Raw genomic sequence first — 14,960 nt, forward strand, 5'->3', positions numbered from 1 at the left:
GTCTCCCTGGGGACTAGGACAGGCTGAGATTAGTGCCTACAGAGGGTCTTGACAATTGTCTTGGTAATTAATACCGGTTTTAATGTCTATTAACACTTATTTTCTCCCCACATAAATTACCTAACTGGAAAGTGAATATGGTCTTCCCATCACATAAAGGGAAAAATCACTGGGATTGGTTTTACAATTGAGGACACTCGATGGCTGTATCTTTCAGCCAAGGTAGGCTCAGTAAGAAGATAACTTTTTTTTAATATATAGGACACAGCTTTCCCCAGTGACAAAACTACTTGCAAGAATGCTGCCCCTGCAGTTTGCTGCTGAGCTGTGCAATAGCCTGATACCTGCAGCACGTCTCTAATTCCATACGAATTCTTGTAGAGTCTTCTTTCCTAAACTTTCTGAACTTTTCTACACAGACTTTTTCTAAAGTCTATTGTTTCTGTGCCAGAGCTTTGCTGTGATTAGAGATCACTGGAACAACATCTTTGCTATCAGTTCATGACTTACTGGTTGACTAGGTGAACTGCCTTTGAACTGAACTTGCTTGCTTTTTTTGTTGTTGTTGTTTTTGTTGTTGCTGTTCTTGTTATTGGTAATAGTGAGGAACTTGATGCACTTACTCATTAATCTGTATTTATCTTTGACTTTTTCCTCACTGCAACTTAATCTGTACTTATGGGAGCTGCCCTCATGCTTGTAGTTCAGTTGCTTTTGTCACTGCTTAGCACAGCTTTTTATCACTTGGTCAAAGAATCTGCTCATTTCCCCATAATAACGTCAGTTGCTAATGTCTCCTTGTGCTTTCTGGCATTCAGGCTAAATATCAGGCTTTCTGACATTACCTAATGTTTCTATACCAGGCTTGTTATTCTTCCAGGTCCCAATAAACAGACTGTAATAATTCATTTTTTGGAATCAAGATCAAGAGTCTCAAGCCCACCGGTCTCTACTTTGAGTTGTCTTGGAATAGCACAGTATGGTAGTCTAGTACTGCTTAGAGCTGGTACCATCCTTGCCTGCCTTGCTCTGAATTCTGGTCTCAAGTGTTCTTCACCGATAACTTTAACTTTTGTGTGCTTTGTAGGTATCATGCTGTTGTGTCATGCAGTTGACAGAAGTGACAAACATGGTCACTAGATGTGGGAATTTCAGTGCCTCAAATTGTTAATAGTGTAGTGTAAAAAGAGAAAACCTTTCTGCTTGACATTACCAGAAACATTTTACATTATGGTTTGGATTTGGGAAAGGAGATTATTGTAACTGGAATATATCGAGGTGATCTGAAGCTAACCCTTCCCCTCTTGCAAAAAGCAAGTCTTGATCTTTTATGACAAGAAGTGATCAGCAGTGAATCTACATTTCAAATAAATGCATTTAATAGAGGACATGGTACTTTATCTGTAGCATGTCCAGCCTATCCTGTGCTAGCAGTGATACCTTTGTTATTCATTGAGAAAGAGCGACACCCGCTGGTCAGGATATATAGTGCCATAAATTTTAAGTGTCCTTTGAATGGTTTTAATGTGTGGTTTGGAAATGGAAAAAGAGAGAGAGAAAAGATCCTCAACACATAAATACAGGAGGGAACCAACGACTAGCTGGAAGTTACAAAAACTAAGGGACAGTGCTGTGTCCCTTAGTAAATGAATGCCACCAACTGCCCTCTTGTATACATTGTTACACACATGCATCTTGGTACTTTGCATCACCCTTTTCTCGAAATTTTGTAAACCTCTTTTTTTTTGAAGTTTACAGATTTAATTACTTTTTCTGAGGCCTAATAGGAGATGTAGTTGAAGATGTAGTTGAAGATGTAGTGATAGTGTCTGCAGAGTATGTAAGAATATCCAGTTCGTCTCTTTGCTTAACTTAGAGTGGAAAAGGAGAAAAGGTGTAAAGAGCACTGTCATCCACAGTATCTTGATATTTAGAATGTGAGTTATCCTTGAGTTTTTATTTTTTAATAGTGAGGGTAGTAAAAGAAGACAAAGGAACTTGGAAAGGAGGTAACTGAAACGAAAAGGATCTGGAAGAAATGTAGGGGCTGTACTCAGAGGAAGCTTTCCATACCTTTATACATGCATTTTGCTTGGAAATAAGGTATGTAACAACGGTAGGAATGGTACATAAGCCTCATAAAAAAGATGAGAAACAACAGAATGGTTAGGTTCAAGAAGTGTTTGGTAAATTTATGCTGGAGTTTGATGTGGTTATTTCAGGGACTGGCAAAGTTCCTATGTTGCCATGACTATTGAAGTTTCAAGAGATCCAGGTTCTGAATGTTTTTGACACTGTCCTGATGTTGGACAAGTCTGTTCACCTCTTTGCATCTTCGCCGTTTACCCATCACTGGAATTACTAATTGAAAGTAAAAGCTGTCTGGATAAGAAACTGTGTGATACAGCACAGCATCCAACGGAGTGGGGTACTCAGTGACTGTGAGGGCTTCTGTGTAGTATTGTACTTCTCTCAGATTAAATGTATGAAGAAAAAGAGAATATTATAACCCTGGTCACCTTACTTTTATACCTGCATTTTTGTTATATGGAAAGCAGCGCTACTCTGTTAAAGAAAGGCTTGAGATGTGCATATTCCTATGCCTAGACTCTTATCGTATCGGACACTGGCAATACACTTTTGCTCTAAACTCCTTATCAGCTTTCTCTTTTCCATTTGACAAAGGCTGGCTCGTGTTTCAATGTCTCCTCTCAACGTTTTGCTCTGGTTTTCTTTTCTTTCTTTCCCCATCCCCCCTCCTTTTTTTTTCTTTTTTTGAGTATCACTCTCTAGTCATACTGCCTGCAGGGAGAAAGCCGGACTTCTGCCCCCTCTGCTGGCTGACATCTTTGGTCAGTGTAGCAGCTCATTAAAACAATGCATCAGTTTTATTATGACTTGGGCAGATCTTTGTACCTTCTAAACATACCACCATTTTCAGAGACAGAAGAATTTAGGACTGAAAGTTAAACTGCTGAATAATGTGCTTGGCAACTTGTGTATGTTGAAGTGAAAGAAGTAGCAGGACCGGGTGATGGTTTGTGCAACTAGTGAATCATGAGAACATGCCTACTATCTGTCCTGTGCTAAAGGTGCTGCTAGCCTTGACTAAGATGCATTATCTACATTTTTCCCTTTCAGCCTTATTTTTCCTAAAGACATTTCAACCCTAGGTATTTGCCATTCATGAAGAACTAGAAATCATTAAGATGCCTACCGTGAACACATTTTCCTTTGTTAATACCATCAAAAGTGGTGAAACAGCTTCCTGAATATGAGAGACTCTGAGAAACCAGATTTTAATTTTCAGTAAGCATGATAAACATGTTTCCCCATTGGCTCCTTCTCTCCTTTACTCCTGGCAGTGCAGGTCTGGCTTGTTCTTTTACACAGTGCTGCTGAATCTTAGCCCTTTACTAGCTGGCTCTCAGCTAAGACAAGGCCAATGCAGGGCATGCTCAGGAACAGAGTTCAAGACAACCAGATAGTAGCTAGGCATCAGGAGAGGCTTACTGAAGGCATCCTGAAGATTGTTGCCCTTTGAGGGATTAGTTAGGAACCTCCAAAATCTTGCCTTTTTAGATGTCTTAGTCTCCTTTGAGCAGATTTCAGAAAAAATACTGAACTGTTTCAAATTCCCCTTTGAAAATCAATGCAGGGTAATGTTTATTTATTAATTCTACCAACAGATCAAAATGTTAGTTAGACCCTTGGGATAGAACCAACAGCTCTGAACTCTATGCCTGGGTAAGAACATATTTTGCAATCTGAAGCTGTCTCCTTACAACAAGGTGCCTAAAATCATTCCCCTATGTCTGGCCAAGTCTTTCTACTTGGTGCTAATGACGAGCTCCTTCTGCTTCGGAGCTAAAGCATGTGCTTGGGCTTAATACCCTTCTGAGACTGAGATTCATACCCACATCTTCCACCTCCCAGGACAAGACCCTAGCAATCTGGCTGGGAGGCCAGAGTCACTTGCAGAACAGTCTTGAAGCCAGGGAATTCGGAGGGGTTTGTTGCCAAACAGCACAAACTTCTGACCCCCGATATGGTTATTGAAAAAAGAGACTGCCACAAACAATCAGACCACATTAAACCCCCATCCCCCCTATGTCTGATCTCAACTTTCTGTATATTCAGCACAGGTTACACTCAATCCATCAAAATTCTTCCATAAACATGATGGGCATTGTGAGAGGTTGAGGTAGTATATGACCATTTTTTTCCTGTGACTCTGCCTAACAAATCTCTTTCTGCTGCTCTTTTCTATGGGTTTTTCAGGATGCAACAAGGTCAGGGCTACTCCATGAGATGGAGCAAAGCAGGAGCAGGGGCTGACCCCACCATAAGCAGGGACAGTGCTTTCACCAACAGGGCTGCTGCTTTAAACCACAGCATCCAAGTAGAGCGGACAGAGCAGGGTGCTGATAAAAAGGCTCATTGGCAGCTCCAGACAAGTTGGACTGCGAATTGACCACATATTTATTGTGATTTGTAGTAGCAACTGAGCACTGGAAATAAAAGCTACCTGCAAGAAGAGCTCACAGATAATGCATTTTATGACATTGGTTTTCTTAAACATTCTTCTATTATATAGCATGGTAAAGTCATTCTTCATATGGACTTCACAAAATTTATACAGTTCCTTTTCTATTATATTCCCATTATATTTTTTAAAAGAAAAAAGGAAGCCCATTTTCTCTTTTGTGTTAGATAGGAGTAGTGTTTTAAATCGTAAATTTTGATTTGTACTGAAATAAATCAGCTAGCTAAAGATATGGAAACAATTTAAAATGTTTATTAAGGTGATGAAAACAAAAAAATACTGTAGAGAATTACCTTCAGGCATTATAATAAACATCAACATTCTGTCGAATTCCCTGTGAGTTATGAATTACAAAGCTGGAAAGAATGGTATTTATTATTGCTTCCTGTTTCCTGTAGCATGCATAGTGGAATTGCATGTCTGATTTTCTGAATCCCTAAGTTTTACCAATCAAGTAATTTAGGCTGGCTAGTCCTCTACTTCTGTAGAAACCCTAAACTTGTATGATAATTACTAGTGCTATTTTCCTTTTAGTTATCATCTTACAATATTATGCTACCACACCTAACTTAGAAGCATCTGAAAAATTTACTTTACAGTAATGCCTGAACCAGAATACATAGCGGTGGATAGCCATTCTTATCCCAGCAGAGCTCACAGCTCAGAATAGACAGAGAGGAACCATTACCTTTGCAAGCCCATCACAAAAAAAATAAAATATTAAATAGATCTATCCAGATGATCTTTTCCCCTTCTGTTTGACAGTACTGATTTACAAATCAGTGTTACTGTTTCAGCATATTGGAGATGTACCACTCGCTACCCATCGCTTAAGCAAGGTTTGATGGAGGACTAAGAGTTCAACTAAATAACTTTCACACCTGTAGATGACAGAAATAGTTAAAAATAGCCCAACAACAGGATCCAATCACACAAATTCCTGAGATGAGCATCACAGAATTTTCCTGTGCAGATTTGGTTTTCTGCTTTACAGAAAACAGTAACTATAAAGTACTTGTACTTTGACCAACTCTTCAGTAACTACACAGTAATTATACTGTAACTATAAATAACTCATAGAGAACTTTTTAAAGTGCAATTAGGTGTCAGAAACCTATGCAGGGGGAGGATGCTATAGAAATTGAATTGTCATTGTATTGGAAATAAATGGGTGAAATTAGCTAGAGGTGGTGCAGAAAGAAAGTCAGGTGAGATGATCATGGTTTCCCATGACTGTCCAAGACCTGCGCTAGGTGCATTGTCTTTCCTGAATGACCCCTAAAGGGTTGCAAGAGGAGTAGGAGCAATAGCTGTCATGCAGGTGACACCACTGTCCCAGTTCTGGCAGTGGACAAGAGCCATCAGAGGGCTTTTGCCTCTTCTGCACGGTATGCTCAGCCTTGCAGGTAGATATTGACTGAGCCACAATGGGCTTCCTGAGGGAGCTGAGCCCAGGCTGGTGGGGAGGAGAGATGATGGCCTTGCAGGGTCATACGTTGCTCCCTTTTCTTGGGGGGGGGCTCAGTCATGATGGCACGTTATGGCAATGGCTACCCCTCCAGCCCATTGAAAACCATCAGCTTGCATTGGGGTGAATTGTCTTAGATGAGCTATTTTATATCTATATCTATTTTTATATCTATTTTATATCTATATACGTGTATTTACACTTACTTTCTGTATGCTATATTCTATATTATGTATTCTTGTACTGGGCTTTGGTGCCCAGGCGCCGGCAGCGGGGGCTGCAGGGGCCGGCTCTGTGAGGAGAGGCTGTGGCCGCCCCGTGCTGGACACAGCCGGTTCCAACCGGCTCCAGCCGACTGCTGCAGGGCACGGCTGGGCCCGGCAGCCAAGGTGGAGCTGTGTCCTGGGGAACACACTTAAGGAAGGGCAGAAATACACATAGGCAGAGAAAAGTGAGGAAAAAAAGCGTGGGGAAGAGCCCTGCAGACACCAGGGTGAGAGCAGGAGGGGCGGGAGGGGCTCCAGGCACCCGAGCAGAGGTTGCCCTGTGACCCCTGCAGAGCCAGTGCTGGAGCCGGCTTGTCCTGAAGGACTGCAGCCTGTGGAAGGGCCCATGGTGGAACAGAGGAACAGTGTGAGGAAGAGGAGGAAGGAGGGGCAGAGACAGAGTGTTACGGACAGACCGCAAACCCCCGTTCCCCACTCCCCCATGTCACTCAGGGCGTGTGTGAGGGAAGGAGGCATAGGAGCTAGGAATGAAGAAGAGGAGCTGAGCCTGGGATAGGAAATTGGGGGCAGAAAAGTTTTCATTTTCTTTGTTTCTCACTGTCCACATCTATTTTAACTGTCCACATCTATTTTAACTGCCAATAGTTTAAGTTAATCTCCTTGTCTTTGTCTTGCCTCATGAGCCTTTTAATCTTATTTTCTCCACTTCTGTTGAGGAAGGGGAGTGAGAGAGCAGCTGGGTGGGCATCTGGCAGCCAGCCAAGGTCAGCCCACCCCAATTCTATAGTCTATATGTAGTCTATATATTATGTATATCTACTTCTATATAGAGAAACTATGCATATACAAAAATGCACACATATATATTAATATGAACACTTCATAGTCCACAGGAAATGAGCAGCCAAAGAGTGGTCTGAGATCATGTGGGTAGGATGTTTTCAGAAAAATGGCAACCAACCAGTCATAGAGAAGTATGAAAACATGTGGAGTATCACATAAAAAAAATGTGAGTCTCCAGGTATGTCATAGGCAGGAGCGTCACACTCTGACACCTTTCTGGTGTAGACAGGAAGAGGCAGCTGGTCCTATCAGCCAGTCACAGAGCAGGCTGTGAACAAGTGGTGTACAATGTTTTACAAAATGGCAACTCCCAGGGACAGAAAGAGGTGAAGCAAACAGATGAGGTGACTGGAAGATGCACAGGACTTTGGGGCAAGTGGGATACATGGTGGGCAGTAGAGTCAGGGCTTCCTCTGCCATTAGAGTGGTGGCACCCATCGCTCCTCATGCTGGGTCAGGGTTGTCCACATGCTGCTCTTGCCCTCTGCCAAGCTCCCTTCGGTCTGTCACTTCTCTGCTGTACTCTGGGCCCTGTCTGTGTGCACCACCCCAGGTATAGTCTGGCAAAATGGAACCATCACTGCCCTTCACATGCTGGTAGGGTTACAGATGATGCAGCCCAAGATATGGCCAGTCTTCATCTGATGTATATTTGGGCCTGCCCCATACTGTGTGCAGGATTTGACATTTGTTCATGTTGTGTTTTATGGGAATCCTTTAGGCTTGTTCCTTAGCCTGTCCAGGCACCGCTAACCGGTGTCTCTGCCCTCAGGTTTAATGACTGAACCCCTGGTTTGGTGTCATGTGTGGGACTCGGTCAGGTGCATTTCATGTCCTATTCTGGAACACTGATAAAAATTACCAGGGCAAGTCCCTGGAGAGACTCCTAAGGAGCTCATCTTGTCACTGGTCTCTAGGTTGAACATGAATCTTTCCCCTTCCTGTTAAGCTCTTCCTCCTATGTTTTTCATGTAAAAGCTACCAAAAGTATACTAAATATAGTTCATATATTTATTTCTGTTTGCTGAAGTCTCACAATTTTAATAGTATAGCCACCAGAGCTGTTTTTTAGTCTGTCGTTTGTTTTCAAGTTCTCCAACTAGCCTCGTCAGTAGTGTTTGTCTTCTTCAGATGGGTTTCTCATTGGAAAAATATCTCATCACATGCAGGACTGTAAGAGGTTTTAATTGCTGGTTTGGGAGATTAGGAGTTTAGATACAGCCTCTTGGCATGGAATCAGAGGAAATGACAGCTGGAAGAGCTGGTACACAAGAGGCAATGTTTCTGGCTGTTAGTGGAAGAATTTTCAGTTTTCTTACTTTTCTCTTGTTTACACGTGACCTTAAAAGATGGTGACAACTATAGTGCAAACATATCAGAAGTCTTGTCTTCCTGGTATCTCCATCAGAGTTAGTCATACATCACTTATTTTCACCAGTTGTTTAAATATTTAATGTTACCAATGGTGGAAAGATGGCTGAGACACTGTACACATCAAAGTAATGGGTATTCTGCCAGCATTTAAGCGTTTAATCAACTAGGATCCAATTGCACATTTGTTTTCCAATTCTCATAACTTTTCAATTCCACTTTTATTAATTGCTTTTTTTTTGAGGCAGGAGTATATATTTTGAGACTTCTGAGTTTTTTTTTCTTGGTCTGAATGGTGATACTAGAAATACTGTGGTAGTAGATATTTCTTCTGTATTTATGTATGTTTTGAATTTATGGAATGCATTTAATGGAACATTTTTCATTGAAGTTACTGTTCCTCACTCCACTCATATGTCTAATTCTACTTTAATTAATGCATTATCAATTGTAACACCTTTCTACTGCAGCATGTAAGTTATATAGCAATCAGTGAAAAATGAAACTTTCACTATGACAAGTTTCTTTGGGAAATTATACTGGATAATGTGACATAATTCATCCTTCCTGTCATTTTTATTCCATGTTTCTTGAAAGTTATTGAATGAAAAATGATGACATTCACTTGACTAGGAAGAATTAATTGATTAAACACAAAGTACTTGTGATGAAAAAGTTATGTGAATGAGAGAGCTAAAACTAGGTCTAGATTTCCAATTCAACTGGATGACTCACTAAGCACTCTTTTCTTTTTACAGATTTCTCTTGGTGCTGATTTGTTTAATATTCAGTGTATTATCTACTATAGAGCATTATTCTGAATTTGCCAGTGGAACCCTTTTCTGGATGGTAAGTAAACTTTTTTGGGAAAGACTCTAATCAGTTTGACTAAATTTAAATTGCTTTAGGTAAACAAGGCAAATAACTGTTAAAATTACTTGTGCAAAAGATGCTACCAGGACGTTTTAAATAGTACCTGCTTTCATTAAAGGAAGGTCATAGTTTGATGTGGATGATTGCTATATCTTTAAACTAAGAGGGTACTTGATAGATTAACAGTTCTTAAATACTTGCTTTTCATAGGGTATGAAACTAACCTGTAGCTCTTATAGTAGACAATGGGTGTTCAGTGTGGAACAGGGTATTCTATAGGCAGGAATGTATTTTTACAACATCTCTTCAAAGTGTTATGGTAAAAAAATGACCAAGAACCATGCTTTTCAGAAGTATGTACATCTTGATGGTAAGTGTCAGACTACTTTGCCAGTATATAGAACAGGAAGGAAGAGCTAGCACACTTCTATACATCAGTGTTTTGGCTTTGAAGTTGGTGCTTGTTAACTGTTGTAGCTGTTAGAAATCCACTAAGGTGTCAGGTTCTTGAGCATACATTAAGTTTTGTACTTGGTGTTTTGCAAAAGCATAGAGATTGTGTTGCTTATCTAATGTCCTTTTCTTGCTATTAGGATCTTAAGTAATAACAGGTGTTGTGATAGAAGAAATTGTTTACTTGGAGATTTACAGAGGATGCTTATTATTTTCACAGTGGCCAGGTAAAAATGTTGTTGCCGGACTGAGTGGCTAATTTGCAGATAAAATGTACCTGAATGTATTACCAGTCCTGAGCTATTAAGTCTCTTAAAAACGTGACATCACATCCAGCAACCATCTATAAACTTGCAATACGTATACAATATTTTTAAGTGTTAATTTGAAGTAGGTGGGAAATAAAAGTACAAATAATTTGCATGAGGACTCTGCATAATGCTCCTCCTTTGTTCCCCCCTGCCCCTTTGCACCTGTAGAAAGTTAAGAATGGAGCCTAAACATCCTTGATAAAAATGGAGTAAATAACTTTCAAAGAGGTGCTCACAAAATCTGTATTTTAGTCATTCAAATCCTCTGATCTCAGTGTGGGACAATCTCAGTATTCTTATTGTAACTTCTTTTTTCTAAGTGGTGACTTCTAATGTGATGGATTTTGGTTTTCTATCTGGTTTGAAAATAAAAATTGGTTACTTGTTTGTTTTCCTGTAGCTTAGACTACATTAAGTATATGCAGCTTTTGTGTGCAATTGACTAAGTCATCAGGATCCGTGAGTTATTTTGGGATTTGGATTAATGTTAATCCTGTAACTAATGTTGCTTGGCCTTTAAGCCATATTTAGTGTCAAACAAAGTGCAGTGTTCTGCCAGTCATATGTAGTCCTCTCATACTAACTGAGAGATGTAGAGTGATTATAGGTCTGGGTAACCACCGCTCAAAACAGTAATATCGGCAAGGATTCAATGCTTAGCTGATTGTTTTTATGTAGGCAGTATATGCATGGGCAGACACAAATAATTGGACAAAAACTAACCAGATGAAGACAGATGTGTGGTTCACAAAGTGCCCACATAGCATTGCTAACTATTTTTAAGTGATGTTTTCATCTAATAAATGAATCATGCATAGTCAGTGGCAGCACTAGAACAATTTCTTGGCCACACTGTGTTACAACCTTACCCTGGAGGACACCTCTCTTGAGTTTATTTTCCTCCCTGTTGTTTTCTTAGTTTCCTTCCTAGAAACAGCCAGCACAGAGGTTAGCTGTTCTGCTGGCTACTGTAGATTCACGTGCTTAGGAAGCATTTACCTTGAACCTGTGAGTCTTAGAGTTTGCTCTGAAATAAATTCACTTCAATTACAACACTTGAAAAATTGTTCAGAGCTAGTTAACTTAGTTTATTTTTTCATAGAGTTGTAAGGGTTCTTGTTTCTAGTAGCTAAATGGTTAGACTCCTCTCGGAGCACTTTTCCCCAACTTTACCTGAAGGAATTTCGAACTGCATGTCTCATTTTACCCAGGAGAATGCTAACCCTGCAGAGGCCTGGACATCATCGCTCTCTTTACTTGGTAGTAGGTTATTACTCTGATCTACTTCATACCATAGTTGACTGTTTATATAACCAGAAACAGCTTCTCTCATGAAAATATGAAAACACATGCCTATGCATTCTGCCTTCCATGCCACTCTGCTCTCTTGAGAGTGTTTGAGAGCAGTGCAGACTGACAGTATCATAAGAAACAAAATTGGACCAAAGCATCCATTTGATCAAGTTCAAAATGAAATTGATTTTTTTCTTTCCTGATTGAAGGAACCTGTAATTCTTTGTATATCCCTGTTAGTGTGTCAATAGCAAATAAGTACTAGTACGTGATGCTAGTGGGATTTTCTCTCTTTTGGAAAAACTGCTTTTCATTATATTGAGGTAGATTAACAGTTGGGAAGGATGAACTTCAAAATTGTGATGTTGAAAGTTGGCAAGGGCTGACAAGAAGGACAGCATTTGCTACTTGCAGACATTTAAATGTTTTTATATTTTTTTAGAGAGGGTTATATGATGTGCCAAATACAATTTTGGGTCACTGGGGTCAATATGGCACATTAGTAACAGATGTAACTGTAGATGTGTCCTAAACCACTAAAGTCTTGTATTTTAAAGACTTATTTTTTTAATATTCTTAATACATCTGGGTGGCATAAGATAATTTCTAGTCAAGTGTGAAGCCTATCATCATTTAGACAAGCTATGTGAGTATACCAAGGAGAGGATATCATAACAAGAAGGCCCTCCAAAGCAGTGTTTGTAGTTTGAAGGGAAAAAGGAGACTGAACAAGCAGTTGCTGGAACTTATTGTAAAAAAAGCCCCAAACCCTTACACTCTCTCCCTGCTCACACCTCCCCACCCCCACCCCCACCCCCCCGCCATGTTTTCAAGTCTGTGTAAATTTAAGTGAATTCTGGAGGAAAAATATATCGCTCTTTGACACTGCATTTGAATGTTAATGCAAACCTGTCATCTCTGAGACTATTGGAGGCGTTGCATAGTCACAGCTTCTGATATAGGCTGATGCTATGCCTCCCCAAAGGCCAGAAATTGCTCTATTTGACGTCCTTGCTTGGACTTCAAGGAAACTACTGTTCTCTGCATTTGTGAAGAAAACACAACATGTAAATATCTCCATCTGATCATCACTGTGGTAAAATCAGTTTACTTCCATGGCAGTAGAACTGGTGAAGTTGCTTGTCTAGAACTTGAAAATGCAGTCATTTGAAGGAGGTTTTTATTCTCATGCTACCAATTATTTTGTGTATTCACTACCACTCTTGAGAGTGGTTTTGCCAGCTCTGTCTGAGATAATCTAATTTAATTTTTCCATATACATACATTTTGTGATCTTCATTAATTCCTGGTTGGGTTTTTTTTTCTCCTCTGATTATTTAGCAAGCCAGCAAATGAGGAAAGTGACAGTGGCGCTGGCACAATGAATCATGCTGATAAACACCAACAGAGTAGATGGTGAAGAACATAATTCCTCCCAATTTTTTTATACTTGCAGAGAGAAGCTTGGAGTTTCAAATCACAAGATCACAAGACTTCTAGGTAGAACAACGATGTACATTTTATTTCACAATCCACAGTCTGCAGTTGGCTTTTATTCAGATAGCTACATGAAGTGTGGTATGAAAAGGAATTTTTAGTTTCCCCTGCTTTCCTTGGTCCTGGATCTGTACTCTTAGGAGCTTTTTCAGTTGTCTATTCATCATTATTTAGGATCTACCACATGAGAAAGTTCTTGTATAATGTCTGGGGAAACAAGCACAATGGAATGGGCCACAGTTGTGAATAAAGTGTTTGCAACACTTACGGTGATACTACATTGCTATCTGCTTTCTAAACTTGCACTGTCTGCCCCTCTGTTCAGCTCTGCAGATGGAATTTGCCAGCCAGGAAGGGCAAACAGGTTTTTCCAAAATGATTGTGCCCATTCTAGTTACAGATTGCATAATGGGAGGTAATAGCATCTCCACTTGTCATACTGCATAGTATGCAAATGCTAGATCTCACAGAACTCTGGAACCATGTGCCTTAGTAGTTTTTTCTTTTCATACAGTCACAAATAATTCGGGTCTCCAGTCCAACCTCCTGCTTAAAACAGGATCAGTGATAAGATCAGACCAGGTTGCTCAGGACGTTATTCCATCGGGTCTTGAAAACCTGCCAAGATGGAGATTGTGTAGCCTTTCAGGGAAGCCTGTTCCAATGCCTGACTATCCCTCATGATGAAGATAATTTTCCTTGTATCCAGTATGAACCTTCCTTGTTTCAATTTTGGTTTGTTGTCTTTCGTCCTTCTGTCATTCTTCTGTTTTCTTTCATCTTCCTGCCATGTACTGCTGTTAAGAACCTGGCTCCATCTTCTCAATTAACTCCTTGGATGTATTGAGAGGCATCTCAGAGGTCCTCCATGCATTCATTTCTCCAGGCTGAACAAGTCCATTTTCCTCTACCTCTCCTCATGGGACATGTTGCCCAACACCCTGACCACCTTGATGGCCCTATGCAGAACTTGCTTCTTGTAGTGGTGGAAAAAACAGGTGCAGTATTCTAGGTGCAATTTCATGCGTGCATAGTAAAGGGGGGTAATCACTTCCCTTGTTATCCTGATAACTTTCATCACTTCCTTGCATTTATAGGAGCTTGTCTTTAAAGATCTACTGGCTATGGTGAGCTTGTTAACACTTCAGACCTGTCTCCCATGGGATCCCATCTTTCAGTTCCCTGAATATTTGGAAGTTTGTTTTCCTGAAAGGTAGGGTCTGTACTTCAGGGTCTTGAATCACATTATTTCTTGGATGCTACATCCAAGGCATTGTCATTGATTATTATATCCCAAACTAATTTTTCCTTGTGTATCTGAACAGCAGATCCAGCTGTTTCATTCCCAGATGCCCACTTAATACCTGTATCTAAATGTTACTTCTGAAACACTTCAGAGATCTGTCCAATTGCTTGCATCTCACTGTGTTGCTCTTCGAATAGGTGCTAGCTGAATTAAAGTCCTCTATAAGAACCAGGGCATGATGTAGAAACTTTCTTGAGTTCTTTAAAGAAGATTTTGCCTTCTTATCTTGATCATGTGGTCTATGACAAACGTCCACCGTGATGTCACATTTAGTAGCCTGTTGTCAGACTATGATCTAGTGCACTAAGTTCATAATACCTGACTACTGAAGGAATTCTGTCATGTGTCTTTTAAGTCCTCTATCTGATGTCCCTGTGCATTTTTTCCAGTATCTCATGCCCTAAATATTCAGGCTGTTACTCTCTTACAAAATCCTCCATTTTGATCACCAGAACAAATTTGCAAAACCGAGCAGCGTACTGAGCTGAAAGAGCAGTGTGAGGGATGACTATGGGCAGGTCCGTAACTGGGACTGTTGAGAGGACTTATTCTATTGTATACTAAACCTAAGTTTCTGAAATTATCCTGCCCAAGATAGTGTTTATGAACTTGAGATACAGCTCACAAATTATCATGCCATGCCTAAGTAGCACAAGGTGAGTAACCAGGGGGTGTATTTTGTTCTAATAGTAGAATTTGAGGGTAGGGGAGCAAATGTGGCTTTCTTGCCTTTTTGTGGACCACATGGTAAAGCCAGTTCCCAACACGCATG

At 40.2% G+C, this 14,960-nt stretch overlaps 1 protein-coding gene across 1 annotated transcript in view; it reads left to right on the top strand.

Annotated features, from left to right (window-relative positions):
* Positions 1–14,960, top strand: part of LOC308065854 (potassium voltage-gated channel subfamily KQT member 1-like) — a 520,908-nt gene that overhangs the window by 23,645 nt on the left and 482,303 nt on the right. Inside the window, exon 2 of the mRNA XM_080392405.1 lies at positions 9,214–9,304. Within this exon, the coding sequence (XP_080248531.1) occupies positions 9,214–9,304 (91 nt within the window). The remainder of the gene's footprint in view (positions 1–9,213; positions 9,305–14,960) is intronic.

Source organism: Falco punctatus (assembly GCF_963210335.1).
Source record: "Falco punctatus genome assembly, chromosome: 6".
Lineage (NCBI taxonomy): Eukaryota > Metazoa > Chordata > Aves > Falconiformes > Falconidae > Falco > Falco punctatus.